This window comes from Amblyomma mixtum, chromosome 4, assembly GCF_055824585.1.
Source record: "Amblyomma mixtum isolate Tamu chromosome 4, ASM5582458v1, whole genome shotgun sequence".
In the NCBI taxonomy this organism is placed as follows: Eukaryota; Metazoa; Arthropoda; class Arachnida; order Ixodida; family Ixodidae; genus Amblyomma; species Amblyomma mixtum.
The window spans coordinates 77,201,105-77,219,580 of NC_143015.1; the positions used below are offsets into that span (position 1 = coordinate 77,201,105).

General features: G+C 45.8%; 1 protein-coding gene across 1 annotated transcript; it reads right to left on the bottom strand.

Moving 5' to 3' along the window:
• Positions 1–769: 769 nt before the first annotated feature.
• Positions 770–17,635, bottom strand: LOC149347123 (pancreatic lipase-related protein 2-like). The gene is made up of 7 exons (XM_089541495.1): positions 17,587–17,635; positions 15,939–16,087; positions 10,534–10,695; positions 4,959–5,276; positions 3,824–4,073; positions 2,420–2,611; positions 770–1,041 (listed from the first exon to the last, which is right to left on the bottom strand). The coding sequence occupies exons 1-7, from the start codon at positions 17,633–17,635 to the stop codon at positions 770–772; spliced, it is 1,392 nt and encodes a 463-aa protein (XP_089397621.1).
• Between the last annotated feature and the right edge of the window lie 841 nt (positions 17,636–18,476).

Here is an 18,476-nt window from a genome sequence, read left to right on the forward strand (position 1 = left end):
ACAATGCAGGACACTCTAGGATCACCAGGGACACAGACGCTTTGCTGCGCCTTCTTGTTGCCCCTACAGTATTGGGAATCCCCGTGACCAGATAATTTTAGGAAGCCCATTTGCAAATATTGGCGGATACAGATGATAACAGAAGCTGTAACAGCGGAAGAGACATGGCCATATGTGGCTATGCATATAAAGCCTATCTGCACCTTTGACATAAGGTAAGAAATGCAGAACTGTTACAGCTGCCTGTGAGTGGAAGGAGAGCTGGTTCCATCCTCCAGATGTTCAATGCACTTTCTTTCACTGCTGTCACTCCATCTTCCTTCTTGTTTGCTATGGATGTTAAGAATAATTTAGAGCGCGTAAGTGCTGCGCACCTATTAAAAGGTATTAAGTACCTTTGAGATTAGTTGACACCAATTAGAAATGGCCGTCAGAGTTGGTCTCAAATTGTCCCGTTCCGACAACAGATACTGTCGTCCTGTGTTAACGACAGCAGACGCAGCAGTTTTGTACGACTGTTGGCAGCACCAGAGAGCCAGTTCTATCGTGAAGACCGGTGATAAAGCAGCACTACAGAAAGTGGTTATGTTACAGGAACTTCCGTCGTCACCATAAGTTCGAATGTCTCAATACGAAAAAAACGTCTGTTGTGACTGAAGTAAGTGTGTTGTGTTGTTCAAGTTGGATATGTGAGTAATCTTAGAAGTACAAGGCCAGATTCAGTGACCGCCACTATTTGTAAACAACATCCAAGGCCTGGTAACAATGCCTATAGGACAGTAGAGCCAGTCTTTGAATGTTCATTGGTACAGAAGGGTGCTTCGCTTCTTGTCTTGAGGTACTGAATGCCTCGTCCCTCGGCCCTGACGCTGTCGTAGCCCATCGCCCCGCGGGCTTTCACGTCGTCTTGCTTCAAAGATCTCGGGCTTATCCCGTTCTTGTTTCCTCTAGCATGGCCAGTCACCTGATGCGACACAAAGATGCACCCGTGGTTGGTGATGGACTCGATCATCAGATCATGTGCCCTTCTGTGGCTGCAACCTGCAACAGGGAATCGGTTGGAATCAGTTTGCAAACCTATAAGAGCCAAAAAAGAGAAGTACATCGTTGAGAGAGTAGAAACAAACGCTAAACAAAGAATGAATGCTCGTCTAAAACAACTAATCGCATAACTTCACTTTACAGACAACACACGCATCCGTAACAAGCAATGTTAATCTGCGACGTTTTCATTCCTTCTCTCTTCAGACATTTACATTCTTCATGTTTGTGACGTAACTTTGGCTGATTAATTGAAAAGTTAACATGTCATTCGAGAAGACGCGGTGGTCGATCGAAGGTTTTGGCGTTCTGCTGCTGATCCCGAGGTCAAGGGGTTAGAACCGGCCACGGCTGCCGTACTTCGATTGGAGCGAAATGCAAAAGGGCCCGTGAGCTGTGCGATGTCAGTTCACGTTAAAAAGCGCAGGTAGCCTAAATTAATCCGGAGCCGTCCGCTGCGGCGTCCCTCATAGGCCATGAGCTTATTCGGGACGTTAAAACCACACGAATTACAAAAATTACCTTGTTCGAGACGCTTCACCCAAGGAACACATTTCATACTGTGTTCTGACCTTCCATTCCACTTACCTCTTTATTTCGCTCCCTTCATCCCCTTTCTCATGTACAGGGTAGCAAACTGGGCAGTGCCCAGTTAATCTCCTTGGCTTTACATTAATGTGCCTCGTTCTTGAAACAGGTTCGAGGCAACCACCTGCCGGAAAACCTCCTGGTTAGCCTCCTTGCCTCTCCTCTTTCTTTTTCTATCCCTCCTGATCTTGTATACTGCGCTTTTTTTTAATGAACACCTTCGAACAGCTGGCTTCGGTCCTCAGACGTGCATCAGCAACGTTGATGTGCGTCAACGTCAGCTGGTTTTGAGTTCCAATCTAAACTTAGCATACAAGGATCTCAAGACGGGTTTAACACAAAGCGATTCTGATCGCTCACCAGCAGTACCTCACGTATCAGAAAAAATCTTCGATTTACCCTATTATATACTCTGTGGAATATTCATTAGAATAAAAGCATCGAAGCAATCACCGATAGTAAACGCAACTGCTTTGCAAGAATTGAGAGATCAGATGTCTGACCGCATTTATTAAAATTGTTCTTTACCTCAGTTGTGAGTACTAAAGATGACTAAGAGCGAATATATGAAGTTCTCTTTGGGGTGTAATTTTCTGCATGTCCCCATATACTATACTAGTGCAGTAAGAGTTCTGGCAACACTGTCGGCACCGTTAAGTAGTTACTAACAGGTTTACCTGACGAGCTTAGTTCTGATGCATGCACTATATCCATAAATAACGATTACACATATGCTCTTGTTCTTCTTTGCGCTTGTGCCTGAAGTACCACGAGGAAGAACAGAGCATACCGATCCGGAAGCATCCAGGCTGAAGCGAACCCCCATTGGGGAAGAAGTCCACGTCGCCCACTGCTGCGGCCAGGCCGAACTGGAAGCCGTCCAGGTGTCCCATGTTGGTGTGAATGACGTCCACGAAGTCGGCGTCCCCCCTCGACACCGTCACGTTGGTTCCTTCGAAGAGAGGGCCAGCAGGATCCAGAGCTGGACCACAGAGCCGCGAAACAAACAGGCAACATTTAAGGTGTGCAGTCGTATCGAAGATCCTAGGCGATCGGGTGTTTGTTTCTACAACCTCTATGCGCTTCATGGGGAGTACCCAGCACTTCACATTACCAGGGGGTAAGGAAAGCCTTCCTCCTCACCCATTCAGGGATTTGGAGAGTTAGTGATGGTTCTAGACGTCTGCGGCATAGCTTATAGCAGTAAACCCAATGGCCCATAGAAACAGCACGTGGACTCTGCTGGTCTCTTAAGAATGACGGATGTCCGAAAAAAAGTTTTTCTATGCTCCTACGTGCGATGGTTTACACAGAACAACCGGATTACATTTATTGAAACATTCAACTGTTAATAGGAGGCAGTTTGAATTTCAGAGTTCAGCCACTGCGCTAAGGAAAATGGAAGCGCGTGAACCAGAGGCAGAAAATGTAAGCATGGCTTTTCCTTTATGCTGTATCTCGCCCCAAATCCTTGACCGTGGAATGCAGTGCGCCTGGGCCTATGTACCAGCCTAGATCGATCGATCGATCGATCGATCGATCGATCGATCAATCAATCAATCAATCAATCAATCAATCAATCAATCAATCAATCAATCAATCAATCAATCAATCAATCAATCAATCAATCAATCAATCAATCAATCAATCAATCAATCAATCAATCAATCAATCAATCAATCAATCAATCAATCAACTAATCAATCAACCAACTAATCAATCAATCAATCAATCAATCAATCAATCAAGCAATTCAAAACTTTGGAGCTCAAAAAGTGAGGCATGTTCATTCAGTCGATTAATCAAACGCTAATTCGGTCACGCTCAATCAATACCTGTTGAGAGAGGCAGGGGAAATGGGATTCTCAGAAAACACGAAAGCACACAAACACAAAAAAACACGCAAATAGAACGAGGGGCGGGAAGAAAGCATCAGTCCGAAGGCTAACGTTTCGACGAGGGTGAATTGTGTTCTCCAGAGCTCGAATAGTCCTTTTGTCGAAATGCTGGCTAGCGGACTGAGGGTTCCCAGTTGTCCCTTGTTAAATCTCTATTAACTCGATCAATCCGTTACACAGTCCAACTCAATCATTAAATCACACAGAGAGGCAATGAAGCACTCATAAAATTATTAAAGAGAGCCCTGAATCCATTCAACCGTCCATCAATCAAGACGATCAGTAATTTACTGCACCTGTTATGCGGCCAACTCTGCGGCCCGTGTGCATAAGGAGGTGCCTCCCGCAGAACCCCGCCACGTGCGCACCCAGGCTGAAGCCCACCAGGTGGATTCTCGCAGGCGCCAAACTGGCGTCGGCCTTCATGAGCAGCTGCAGCACCACCGACAGCTGTGCGCCCACCAGGGCCGTGTTGGCAGCAGCCAAGGAGTACATGGGCGCAGCGGCTCCATTGCGCCAGTCCACAAGCAAAACGTTGGCGCCTACCTGCGGGGCATAGGAAGAAAGGGCGGCAAGGGCGCGGTCGAGACCATCGTGCCAAGGAAAGCGGTAAATTCCAGCGTCGACGAAAGGTTTCTCTGTGCTCCTTTAGCCCTTCTCAAGCCTACCTTCCCTCCGCGCCTTGGCAGTCTGGCCTGTGGCCGACAAGGCAGCATTGTTCCCGTCCTGAACGAAAGAGGGCAGGGTGCAATGCGGTCTCTCGTCAGATGTGCCACTTTTGAATGGCCCAGTTTTCGCCAATAGTAACCGAGCAGCCGCGCAAGCGGTTGGAGCGGGCTTGCACCCGAGTGGCGGCACTGTGATTTCCTGCGCTTTCCGCTGCTCCCCAGCTGCTAGCGTTAATTGGCTGACGTAGGCTTGCGCATTCGTTTATTACAACAGCGCTCCGAAGGCGCGAAATCGCTCACCGCAAAAGCTGCCCTCTTAATTCATATCTTTCTCATCGAAGGAAGGAGAGCGATGACGCAGGCTTACGTCGGCTAGTTTACACTCGCAGCCGCAGAGCAGGGGCCACTGCCGGGGACCGCAGCGCCGCTGCTCCCCGGCTGTGAGCTGCCTCCCGCCACCGTCGCGTCCACTCGCTTACTTATGGCAAAGACGGTACCTCCATGCACTACTTTGTTGTCTCCTCCTGTAAAATATGACTGGCTTACTTTCAAGATCCTTTATTAAGCCCATATCTGTGGCCTCTTCAGTTTACCCATTCACTTGAAAACTTTCTGCCAGAATTACGCCACCATTCCGAAAGCTCGGTACCATGCTCGGGACACAAGATCTTGTGGGACCTACCCCCTCCCCTTTCCGCCCTTTTTCCTGCTGCCTAGCTTGCGTAATATTGCTTCTGCCGGTGTCTTTCCCTCTCAAACTTACCACTTTCAGCAAGGCATTCGCCATGTCCGTCACCCACGTGGCCTCCGCACTCTCAGAGAAGCCGTGTATGATCGCCACCAGTGGCCGCTCGTCGGGCGAGGGGCAGCCGCGCAGGTTAGACGCCGAGGAGGGCATTGTGACCTTGAGGCTGCGACGAATGCCGCCTTCCCGCACGCAGTAAAGCCAGAATTGAGCGTCGATGCTCTCACGGGACTGAGGAAAGCCGTACGGCAGCCGCATCCTGTCCCGAAGTGTGAAGCAGCCCAGGTCGTTGTAGCAGAGACCGCGAGAGCCCAGCGCCTGCTTTTGGTACCCGGCCTGGAAGATTTTTTGTCTGTAGACTCAACAAAATAGACACCTCTTCATAGCAAAAAATGCGTGCACCCTTGTCCCATGCCTTGAGATAGACGCTTGCTATTGCCCACTTTGACAGTGACATTGGCTTACCAGGTAACAATCATCATCATCATCATCATCATAATCGTCAGCCTGACTACGTCCACTGCAGGGCAAAAGCCTCTCCCATGTCTCTCCAATTAACCCTGTCCTTTGACAGTGACAGCAATAGCATCCTCGCAAACTTCTTAATCTCATCAGCCCACCTAACTTTCTGCCGCCTCTTGCTACGCTGGCCTTCTCTTGGAATCCGCTCCGTTACCCTTAAGGACCAGCAGTTACCTTGCCTTCGCATTAAACATGCCCTGCCCAAACGCACTTCTTCATCTTGATTTGGACTAGGATGTAATTAACCAGCGTTCGTTCCCTCACCAGCTCTACGCAGTTCGGGACTCCTAAATGCTAGACCTGTTATTTTTCTTTCCATAGCTGCGTTGCCCTTAAGCTAAGCTGACACCTTGTCGGTAGCCTCCATGTTTCTATCCTATAGCTGAGTTCCAGTAAGATACAGCTGTTGTATACTTTTCTCTTGAGGGATATTGGTAAGCTGTCATTCATGATTTCAGAGAACCTACGAAATACGCTGCACCCCATTCTTATTCTGTAATTTGCTCTCACAATCCGGAACATCGGTCACTATATACCTGCCCTAAGTAGACGTGTTCTTTTACCGCTTCCAGCACCTGGCTACTAATTGTTTACTGCTTTTTCCTTGCATGGCTATTGAACATCACTTTGGTTTTTCTAAGCCGACGGTGATAAAATGTTGGCTTATAGCGAGCCTGTCATCACCGAGCACAGTTCAAAAAATGCCGAGTGCAATGCGTCTTGGACGGCAGCAACTTATATCAGCGTAGAGAGAGAGAGAGAGAGAGAGAGAGAGAGAGAGAGAGAGAGAGAGAGAGAGAGAGAGAGAAAGCATGATTTTGCGCGCCATGCCCTGGTCGCTGATTAAGGAGTGCGGTTTGAGTATACAGCTCCGCGCAGTGTAGCGGTTATCCAGCACGTAGATGATGTGGCCGATCAGAAGCGGGCATAATGTCGGACGGAGGAGTGGAGCAGGCCATCCAGCCCTCCCAAAAATAGGTGAGGTAGGGATTTGAAATTTGTATGCGAAGTCCAGCGGTGACTGAGTTGCGCATGCGCAGGACCAGCGTACGTACGTAGAGTCAGGGTAGACGCGACATGCCTGAAAACATGGATGTATCTAATGCGCGTCAAGGATTTGCATGTCACATGTTCTGCACTCTAAGAGCTGATGCACCTCACTGCATTGTGGAATTGAAAAACAATGACGATTCCTCATTATGGAATCATCACGATGCAGCTTTACTGCCTCTTTCTTGCCTTCCTCCTTTTTTTTTTCTTTCGACAGTGTGGAGTTGCAGGATGGGGACATCTTCCAGCGGCCGACCCCTCCTCCTTTTCCTGGCATTAAATACTGCATCTTCACCTTCTCTATAGTCCGCAAGAAGAACGCATGGACATGCACCTAGGTAGGGTCACGTGCAGTCATCTGCAATAATTTATTAGTAACATAAAACGGAGTTCCTCTGATCAGGTACTCCTGTACAAGCAGGTGCAAGAAACTTGTAAGCGCGAGATGCTCTACCATGACTGCGCAGAAGTTAATCTCTAAGCCAAGGTTATGTTAGGAACTCGCGTAGCTTAACGCCGTTTGCGCGTCCGCGTCGTCTAGTCAGCCACTGCTCTCACTGACGCCTCGCACACACACCCATACACAGGCGCACGCATTTGAATGCATAAAAACGCGCTATATACATGCATTACCGGGTGCAAAAGTCTCCAGGATTCGTGAGCGGCAACCGATGCCGCCGTTGGCTCCAGACATGCTCGGGTAAGTGAAAGGAGTGGCTCAGGTACTCCACTGTGTGGTAGTGAAATGAGGTCAGTAGCGGCGCTTCGGAGGACGTTTGATGTGTGGCACATGTGGAAGTGACCAATGACGACTCCTATGCGGAACAGCTTCTCCAGGATGGCGGGCATACCTTGGAACCACGAATGTTGGTGTGATAAGTGGACAGTAAAAAATCGCTGTATTAAAAAACTTTGCGCCGTTCTCCGAAAATTCAACTGCGTTGCTTCTTCTTTCTCCTACACCCCAATTACCGTTTCTGAAACTATGGTTATTGCGTCGCTTGTGCAAAGTAAAAAACTGAGGGGATCATTCGTAGACAAAGGCAGCTATGCTCTTAGACCATGTTTTACTCGTCCTAGAGCCTGGCGTCCTCGGTAGTACACAGACAGAAACGAGCAAATTCATAAAATAGGCGTTTACAAGCAAGAAGATTGACGAGAAAAAGTTATGGGCTATAAATTGGATCCATGCGGCCGAAATGCGATGTCATTTTTATATTAGTTCTGATTATATTCCAATTAAAACGAGTTTCCACTCTTGATTTGTTCTAATTCTGATCCTGCTCTGTTTTCATTATAATAATTTTTGCTGCGTCAGTCTTAGTCATGTTCATATGCGCCGAGTCATTGTTAGTCCGGCGTCTCCCTCCTCGCGGATAGGAAGAACGGGAGGGGAGAGAAGATAGAGGCGGCGGGAGGAAAACGGTTGGCAGGTGGCAGGTGTGGCCACTTGCCTGGTGGGACAGCGGCGGTCGCCGGATTTTCATTCAAACCAGGTTTTTATGTTGTCTCATAAAGAGGCAGGGAGCGTGAATTTAGTTTTCAGGAAAGCAAATTACGCAGTGCCTGTCCCACTTCACGGATGACGCCTCGGAGTCTGCAGTGGAGGGTTCCGGAACAAGGTCCACCATCTCGTGATCTTTAACGTGCGCTGACATGACACAGCGTGTGGGCGTGTTTTAATTTTCGCCTCATTGAAACGCAACCGCCGCCGTCAGGATTTCATTTCGCGTCCTCGAGAAGTATGGAGAGAAGATGAAGGAAAGAAGAGGGAGAGAAAAAATGTACCGTAATAAGTGGTCAGAATAGTACGGGACGCGACGTGGCACGTGCCGCCAAATGGCATGCGGTGATGTGCGGATATGAGCTCCATGCAGTTTTGGTTAGCGGACTGCGCGTCAGATGCGCTGAATCTATTTGAATAAATTGCAAGCGAAGAGAAGAGAGTCAGAAAGAAAAAAGGAGCCGAGCTGTGCGCAGACCCTGCTAGGAAAGAGGAACCTAAGAAGAAAATGCAGTAGGCGATATCGGTTAGGTTTGTCACGCAGAAGAGTAGTTTAAAAAAAAAAGAAAAATTTGGCCTGCGCTGTGCGGCTTGTACCTACGAAATTACGTACTTGTGGCTGAATTTATTGGTTCAGGATCTTTGAATTGTAGTAATGTTTATAAATCTGTACTGTGAGCGTATTCAGGAGGAGAATCCGCCATTCAATTGAAGCCATTTGGATAGGGCTAGGACGAAACCCACTAGTTCGATTGGTCTTATAAAGCTAGTGGCTGAATTCGCTCATATACCCATAGGCCCATAGATTACCATAAGGGGATAAGATGGGTGCAGGTGGGGCTGTGGAGCCCCCCCTAAAATAGGAATGGGGAAGAGGAGCGCATATCGCGTCCCATATGTAATGCCTTCTGGCGGGTCTTCGAGGTACAATTAAATAAATATTGTTCCCTCCTATACAGAAGGCACGAGCAGGCGTCGCCTTACATGTCGCTGCCCTTTTGGACATACCTGTCCACATACTGTATATGTACACCGCACTCCTTCTGAAAGTTTACAGCTTTGATGGGCTGGGATCATGCCCAAGCAGAGTCCATACCGAAGTGGATGCGACTCTGTTAAGCCTTCGTGACTTCATGAAATTTAAAGGTGGTGGAAAACATTTAAGGGGGGGGGGGTAGTTATGAAGCGATATGGTTATAGTTAAGGTTATAAGGCGATAGTATTAGTGGGTCCCGTCAGCGGCTCCACTTAATCTCACTAGCCCATTACCCAATCACTCGCTGGACTAATATTACCAGATAACATGAGAATCAATGCAATGTGGTGCAAGAATACAGTCGTTCGCGTACACTTAGCCGTCACCAACATGCACTTTTGCTACTCGCTTAATCGCCATTCCCTTAACTATACCCATCTAATCAAACACATACTGATTTCCACACATCGTAAACTACATCATTATGTGAAACGCCACACGACACACATGTAAAACCTTGGTTTATTGAAGCCTTACGAACATGCCTGAGTGGCCCAGGGCTGATCAGGAATCATTTACTTTCTATACTTACATGTCGTAACGACGTTTGAGGGATGTTGCGACCTTGTAATCAATATTTATCTATTGTTTTAATCAATTTTCAATTCCGTTGCTCTGCGTGTGACGTCAAACCTTTTCTACCAGTCAAGAGTTTCTTGACACAACGCCGGATGCCGGCTGGACAGCGCAGAATTTTTTGACGGACGGGAGCTTTAACGCTATCGTTTTAAAATACGAATGCATTCGCGCTTTGAAATAACAAAGGACGTGTAAAGATTTGATCATATTAAAGGACAACAAAGCAGGAATGATTGAAAAGAGGACGAGCGAGAGAGGGGCCTTAGTGGAGGGCTTATGATTAATATCAACCACATGAAGCTCTATATACGCGCACTGACATCGTACAGCGCACGGGTGTCTCGAAATGCGGTCGCCGAAGCCTGCAGTCTAGGCTCAATTGTCGCAGTAGCCGAACGTTAAACCCAAAGCGGCAATCTAGTGTGGATGCATGAGACAGGCCTCGCATCGTTTCCGCTCTGTTCTTCATGTGGTGTGTGCGGCAATATAGAAATATATGTTATGTGCTGCCCAGGCTACAACGCGCGATAGGTGTGCCCTACCCGCTTCCCTCAAGAGGGCAGGAGCGCCTCAGTATTCAGTTGAAGACATTGTTTACTCGCTCAGGAACAAGTCATATAGAAAGGAGCTTCCCGCCTTCTAAAATTCCTTCGACACCATGATCTGGTCTCCAGATTGTGACAGCGGCAGTTAATGACGATTGTGAAGGATTATGTCCACGGTTACATAAGTTACTGGGTCGCTGATCCTTGCCTCAAATTCGTAATCTCATCATCAAAGGTTTCGCAACAGTGGGCAAATTATTGGCAGGGCAACCGCAGGGCTAATTACACCAGTCGCTTACAGTATCCTCCAGTTAACTTAACTCAAACCCCGCCAATAGAGCGAATTCTACGTGATACCTCGGTAATGAGAGTAGACCTCATTCCGTTGTAGAACCAGCGTATGGGAGCGAACCGCCTCACTCTAGAGCGTCTGTTCGCTGTGCGCATTCGGTCTGTCCTTGTTGCAAGCAGCTGCGAAAGAAGCAGATCTACGCTGCCTTCCCTGCGATCTGCTGCCTTCTGAAAGGAAAAAAAACTTTCAGATCACTGTGGCGACCCGCATTGGAGCAGTGCAAAAGCAAAACGTCCACATACTATATCGACGTCCATGGCTCCTCTGACGTCCATGCACTATTTATTTATTTATTTTATTTATTTATTTACTCTCAGGGCCGAAGCATTACAGAGAGGAGTGGGTGACACACAACAAAAACAGAACAGGCAACGCAGCACTACAATGTAAAATCATTTACAGCATTTTTAAACAAGTCGGCGTTTGTAATGGAGGCGATGGAAGCGGGAAGGTGGTTCCATTCGTTAGCAGTCTTGGGGATAAAAGAGGCGAAGTGTAAGTTGGTGCGACTGCTGGGTACGCCAACTTTGAACTGGTGGTCGCTGCGAGATGAAATGTAAGACGGTGGTACTAGCAACGTATCTCTGAGATGATGGTTTGAATGGTAGATTTTGTGGAATAGGCATAGACGGGAAATTCTTCGACGAATTTAAAGATCCGGTAAGTTTAAATTTGCTTTCATTTGAGTTACACTTGCAGTTCTATGATAGTTAGAAAAAATGAAACGGACAGCTCGATTTTGAATAGCTTCGATTTTCAGAATTAGTGAGTTAAGAGGAGGGTCCCATACAAACGACGCATATTCAAGTTTTGCCTTGACTAGCGTTTTGGACAGTATAAGCTTCAAGTTAGTGGAGTTGGAGTTTCAAGTTATATCGACGTCCCCGACTATTTTGACGTCTAAGTGTTTTTCGCGTTTCTTGCTAGTATTTAATGAACTAATTACACCTAAGCAACCTAATTTTTCCCACGGAAACATTTTATCACACACTGCCCCAATCGCACTTTCGCACATTTATATTCAGAGAACGACGTAATAGTACGGACAAAATTGCGGATACAAAATTGCGGAAAATGCTTGGTAGATGCGACAGAGCTGTATAATGCTCTCGCATTAATAAGAAAGCAACGTAACTTGCTACGTACCATCGCCTTACGACAACATGTACCGGGTGTTTCCGCGAACACTTTCCAAAATTTTCAGAAATGCGCTTTTTGGGGTAAAAATATGAATTGCGGCATTTTATTACCAGTGTTGGCGGACACTAGAAAAGCGGTGAATCGTCCTAGGTAGGAAGCTGGTTTACTAAGCTTTAATAAACATAAACGAAACATAAAAATAAACAAAATTAAACATAATACGCGCGTTTAATCTTTATAACTATAAGTTAAGTCTGGGTTTCGAACGGGAGGTGAAAGAAAATCTCAAGTTTTTTCATGAATGATCAGATTTCGATAAAAACACACATTCCTACACCACCCGTTACACAGAACCGCGGAAGGTGGTCACTGCGCGGGCAAATTATTCCAGGCAAAAAGGGTCATACAAACAGCCAACCCTTTTAAATTCATTCCACAAATCAGGTATAGATTTGCATACAATTTCTGTACGAACCCTACGCAAACATTTCATTAAGAATCCTTGATTACAATAACAACTAAAAGTGTTATCTTGCCTTTTGTTATTTTTACCTCTTGTGGCTATGCGTGAGTGTGAGCGTGTGTGCATTAATTTTGAATATTGTGCTTTCTGCGAGTTTTTCTTTTTTGTTGTTGTTCTATCGCTGCCTGCTTTGTAGGGAGACTGCGGGCTTCAGTCAAGTCGCTTGTTGTCAAGCGGCTTTTATCCTCAGTCTCCCCCATCACTGATGGAAATAAACAAGTTATTATTATTATTAATAATTAACTTTTTAACTATTAGAGTTGGACGCCAACTTGCAATGAGAGATTTGGAGCCGGTCGATAGTAATAGCCATGCCAGTTTTTAGAATTTTGAAAACGCTATTACCCTCGCCGCTGTGGTTCGACAAAGTATGGCTGTATGGTGCGAAAATACATGCGCTTTCGAAAGCATGCAGGCAGAGCAACCCCTCCAGTGCGCGCAACCAGTCGAAAAAGCTAGACTCTGCAGCCACAGCGCCCAGGGTAATCACGTTTTCGGAATTCTAAAAACTGATATGGCTGTTACTAAACATCGGTTACAAATCTCTATTTGCAACTAGGTGCCTAACTCTAGTAGTTATTTATTTATTTATTTTATTTTGAACATACTGCAGGCTGAGCGCCCAAGCAGGAGTGGCATATGTTAAATTGTTAGGCAAATTGTTGTTATGTTAAAAAGTTAATTATTAAAAATTAGTTAACCACCTTACTACTTAAGACGATTCACCGGTTGGCTGCTGTCCGCCAACACTGCTATCACTATATTACTGGTAACACTGGTAATACTATATAGAAGTCATATTTTTACAGAAAAAAGCCATTTCTGAAAATTTTTAAAAGTTTTCGTTGAAATACTCGGTACACTCTAAGCTAATACGCTTATATAGGAGTAGAAAGGAAGTTCACTCTTTCATAAAAGAGAGTGCGCTAGGGGGCACCTTACTCCCTTGTTACTGCTTTCAGTTTAGAGTGTATAATGCTTGAGGGTGGTTTGGGAAGCAAAATGTCACTGGGTGCACAAACACCCGGTGACGTAACAGGAGTTGAACTCGTCGACAAATGAGTAAAACATGAGAATGTGAGGGCGCGTTGGGTTGGTCTTCGCAAAAACTGGTTTATAAATGGCAAAAGGACACTAAAGACCAATTTAAATTGATTTGTATTGATTGCAGACCACGACCAATAAAAGACAGGTTATGCCTCAACTCAAAACAAAGCTTTTGGAAGTTTCGGTAATGTTCTAACCTCTCCTTTCCCAACTGCCGTGTTCACTGCGCAAAACTACAACTCCGTCTTTTCTCCTCTCCTGTTGCTGGGCTCATTCCTCTCATCCATTTCCCTTTACCCCACTTCTGGAGTGCCGGGTGTCGTCGTCGACACTGGAATACCTGGGCAACTAGGAGCAAGATTTTCCGAGCGCTTGACTTGAGCTCAGAAGCAAAATGATCGCCTCTCGCTTTCTTAGCTAGAAAACTCCAAAAATTGGAACGCAGGTGTCACCGTCTCAAGCCGTTATAATGAGCCAACTGCGATGCAGGTAAGTGCTTCTTTTGTTCGTCACTTTCTGAGGCTAGACAACACGTTCATCCACTTGCAGCCGACGGTCATGGAGTCCAAAATTCTCACGATCTCACCATCAACGTCATGAGCTTGCAGAGAGAGCGGGAAATTGCATTCCAATTTAAACTCCTCATTGCCCAAATTTGATTACATCTTTTGCGGGTGAAGGAACGTCGCCAGAATGACAAAAGTGCAATGAAATTTTACTACAAAGGAGAAATCAATGGAGTTCTCAGAGTACCTTAAAGCTGTAGGACGTAAATGACACTGTTTGTAGAAAATGAGTGTCATCCTTTGATTCCTTTGCTTTTCGTTCATAAATGCAGCAAGGGTCTGAAACAAGCGTGAGAGCTCCCAGAGATTGCTGTTAGTCACATTCATCGCTATGAACTGCGCTGCTATTTTGCATTTGTAATTAGCACGCCAGAAGTTCCCAAAAGAGCATGTAGCCTCGATGCACCCTTCACTCAAGAAAACGAATGAAATCTTGTGACTCGATGCTCTCCCAGTAACAACAGTGACGACCGCAATCACCATCACCATCATCTCCACCATCGTCGTCCGTATCACTTCGGCCACAACAGGAAGTGCTCCTCTCATAGTCCTCCAATGAACCCTGTCGTGCGTCAGCAGCGGCCACCTTAATCCCGAAAACTTCCTAATCTCATCCACTCACCCGATTCTCTGACAGCCCTTGCTACGTACGCTGGCGCTACCGTAAGAAAGCATTAGTTTTCTGCTCTTTGCACTTCATGCCCTGCCGATATCCATTTTGTCTCTTTAATTTCAACTGACCTATAAATCGTGCTTGTTGCTACAGGTCGCCTATATATTTAGCACGTTTGTTGCCTATTAAGAGTGTCCATAAATCACATTTGTTGCCTGTAAATCGCCTATATATAGCGCGTTTGTTCCGAATAAATGCTGTCTATCAATATCGTGTATTGCCTGGCGATGCCACTCCGCTGTCTTCCTGTCGCTTAAAGTTGCATCATTTTCATTTCTATAGCTCACTGCGCTGTGCTGCATCTAATTTGAAGCCTTTTCGCAAGGTTTTGTGATTGCAAAAGTGCAAATAACGATGAGCAAACGACCATTCGCTTGTCCAGTTAGCATTATATTGAGATTTTTGCTCGCTAAAGCATCCGTGAGAAGTTCTCCTTTCCCCTTTTGGCGATAGATCTCTTCGTTCGTCCCCGGCTGTTGTTAAGTATGCGAGAAAGTTTCTTTTAACTGACATTAATCATAAACTGAAGTTGGCTGTTACTAATACATTACGCGTTCTAATCAGAAACAACCTACTCTAACAGAAAACAAACGTTTATAAGCTAAAGAAAGGCCAAATAAAGATAGGCAAGTAAAATTAAAATTATCCCCAGCACCATGCACTTCAGCACGCAAGCCGAAGTGACGTCAAAATTATTTTTCACAGGCCAGGCTGGACTAACGAGGCAGAAAAGTTTCTGCTTATGGGGCAGAAACGTCGAGTTAAGGACAACGCAGCGAGCTATGGAAAGAAAAATGATAGGTGTAACGTAAAGAGATCGGAAGCGGGCGGAGTGGGTGAGGGAACAAATCGCTGGTTAATGACATCCTAGTCGAAATCAAGAGGAAGAAATGGGCTTGCACAGGGCATGTAATGCGAAGGAAAGATAACAGCTGGTCCTTAAGGGTAACGGTGTGGATTCAAGAGAAAGCAAACGTAGCAGGGGACGGCAGAAAGTTAGGCGGGAGGATGAGATTAAGAAGTTTGCGGGGATACGGTGGCCGCAGCTGGAAAAAGATGGGGTTAATTGGCGAGATGTGGGACAGGCCTTTGCCCTGCAGTAGGGCATAGTCAGGCTGATGATGATGAGGCTACATCAAAAAGGACTTCCAAATAGTGATCACCGATTCCTTTAAGGTTCTAACACCATGGATTTGTATCCAGTTGGCGCATAAAAATTTTCGATTGGTAAATTTGGTTCTCCTAGCTTAAACGCGTCATTTGCTGCCATAGCAGAGCAGTAAAACGACAGGCAACTGTGATTGGTCGGCGTAGGCATGAGGACGGAGTAGGGCGTACATGCTTGCTTCACGAATCCAGCGAATGTGTGTATAGAAATCAAGTTCTGTTCGCGACCTGTCAGTAATGTTACATACAAGCCAAAAAAAAAAAAAATATCCACAGTTGATTTTTTTTTTTTACCAATAGTGTCTCCATCGGCGACGTCGATGTACGATCGCGGCGAGTTCTCACTTTGTCACGCCTCTGGATGTAGGTAACCATGTCACGTGAGTCGTCTTTCTGTTCTCTGTCATGGCCACTAGCTTCGCAGAATGCTGGATGTGAGGCCACTGAAAAATTTAAAAGCGAAGGCCAGTCTCTTCCATGACTAGAAGAAAATTCAACCTCAGTACTCAAACGGTTGAGCGCCGATCAATTGATAGATTTGTGCAAAGATATATAGGTTGTATATTGCCGCGTGCTCATGGGAGAGCAGACGACGAGGACGAAGCGCTCCTGTGAGTGAGTCAGCCATCTTGGCAGAGTGTAGGCTTCTATGTTCCCTTACAAACATTTTTTTAGACAGTCTGTAGACTGTCCATACACTTCTGTCTATAAAGCCTGTAGATTCTCTAAAAACAAATCCTACAGAACAGTCTATAGGCTAGAGCGAAACAAAACTGCGCGAAGAAGACGGGACAAAAGAAAGGCACGAATACACACACACAAAGCGCTTTGTGTGTGTGTATTCGTGCCTTTCTTTTGTCCCGTCTTCTTCGCGCAGTTTTCTGCGCTTTGTGTGTGTGTATTCGTGCCTTTCTTTTGTCCCGTCTTCTTCGCGCAGCTTTATTTCGCTCTAACCATGAACCGACTAGCCCAACATCATGTCTTAAGTCTATAGGCAATACAAATGCTATAGACAGTATATAGATTTACGGCCATACACTTTTAGTAGGCTTTTGTGTATAGACAGTCTATTGACTATGAATAGAAAAAAAGAATAATCTATAGGAAAGCAATAGGGTCTATAAGAAGTCTATAGACTGTCTATAGACCATTTTTATAAGGGCCGTGCCAGTGCGACAGTGGCAAGTCTTCGTTACGCTTTCTGTGTGAAGATGCGAATGGCCAATATCTTTCTATTAAACTACAAAGAGATCAATATATTCGCATAGCTTGAATAACGAGAACAGTTTCACAGTTCAGAGGAAGCGAAAGCAAGTTCAAGATCACTTGAGAATAGGTTTACCCAGATTTTGATTGTACTGCTTTTGTAGGTACCTGATTCGAGTGGGATCTACTCAGGCTTTAGAGTGGCCTTGCAGCATTGGCGTGACCTGGGAGGCTTTCTTGGCTTATCAGAGTCCTGTTTTGAATAGAGCACGTTCGATTTGTCGTAGCATTATTCAGACAGCAATGCGTCAACCTGTGCCGGCTGCTCTGCATACCTGCCACAAGGAGCATTCGTTGCCCATTGGTCTGTTTGCTGCTGGCTTTCACTTATTAAAGCCATGTTCTTTGCGTACAGATGCTGACAATGATCATTACGGAGCAAGGACATCTGTGGCCAAAGGGCGCCATGACACACTGTGTTTTCTTCGTCTACTCAAGGCGGGCTCAAAGACCCATTTCCCAAGCGTTTCTCTCCAGTGAAGATGATCAGCAGGTCAGGTGAAAACTTATACCCATTGTATCACTTATGGATATCCGGCGGCACGGGGCATCGAACCCCGGACCTCTGGAATGGGATGCTCAAACCCCTAGGCCGGCGCTGCGGTACAGCGTGTAGAGGATAGAATTATTCCCGCCTGTTTTTATCAGCGAAAGAAAATAATTAAAAGCTACGTACGTGTAATACACGCCACCAGTGTTAGAAGGCCTCCTAGGAGCGTGCGCATAAGCTCCCCTTATAATGTCGTTTCAGGTTTCGTTCTCTGAAAGCAGTAATGACCTTAATGTGAAAAAAAAAGTGATTTCAAAAAGTTCAGAAGTCATGTCATCCGGAATAAACACCTTCTCGCCAGCAATTCTAAATGGTTCCGAACCGCGGGGGATGATTTATCAGCGCAGGTTATTTTGGGTGGAGCGAACGGAGCAGTAAGTGATTAATCATTTAACTGATTCGCTAAAGGCGAAAAAGTAACAGCTCAACATATTTTATCATTACTGCAGGAGACAGCCTCATCGGGTAAAGCTTCATGACCTCATCCTCAGCCTTATTCTCGTAACAACCGATCAGACTTCAAAAATTGATAAACACAGATGACCTGAAAAGAGACCTTAGCGGTTGCTGAAGGTATCGAGAAAAGGCCTCAAGTTCCTCCTTTTAAGGACTCATTGCAAAAAATGCAATATCTCGCAGCTATCGCAGTTAAACAGGTTTAACTGTGACAGTTGACAGCCCGTGTTAAGGTACTCGAATGCTACGCCAGCAACGACAATATATGTGTGTTGCTTCGACGTTACGAAAAGCGTGTTAGAGCCAGCATTACGTCTTGTGGCTGTCATAGCGATTTGCGATCAGAGTAGCTGCTAGTATAGGAGAAGTGACAGTGAAGTGCTTGTACTACAGCATGATACCCTTTGTTATATGGTATAAAATGCGCAGCATATTTAATTACCACTACAGAAGAGCAAACGCTTGCTGCTTCATTAAAAAGACAATGCAACCGAAAAGCAGATGTGTCCTGGCGAATCAGTATGCAGCAAAAACTTGCAGCTTTTGGTGTATATAAAGCT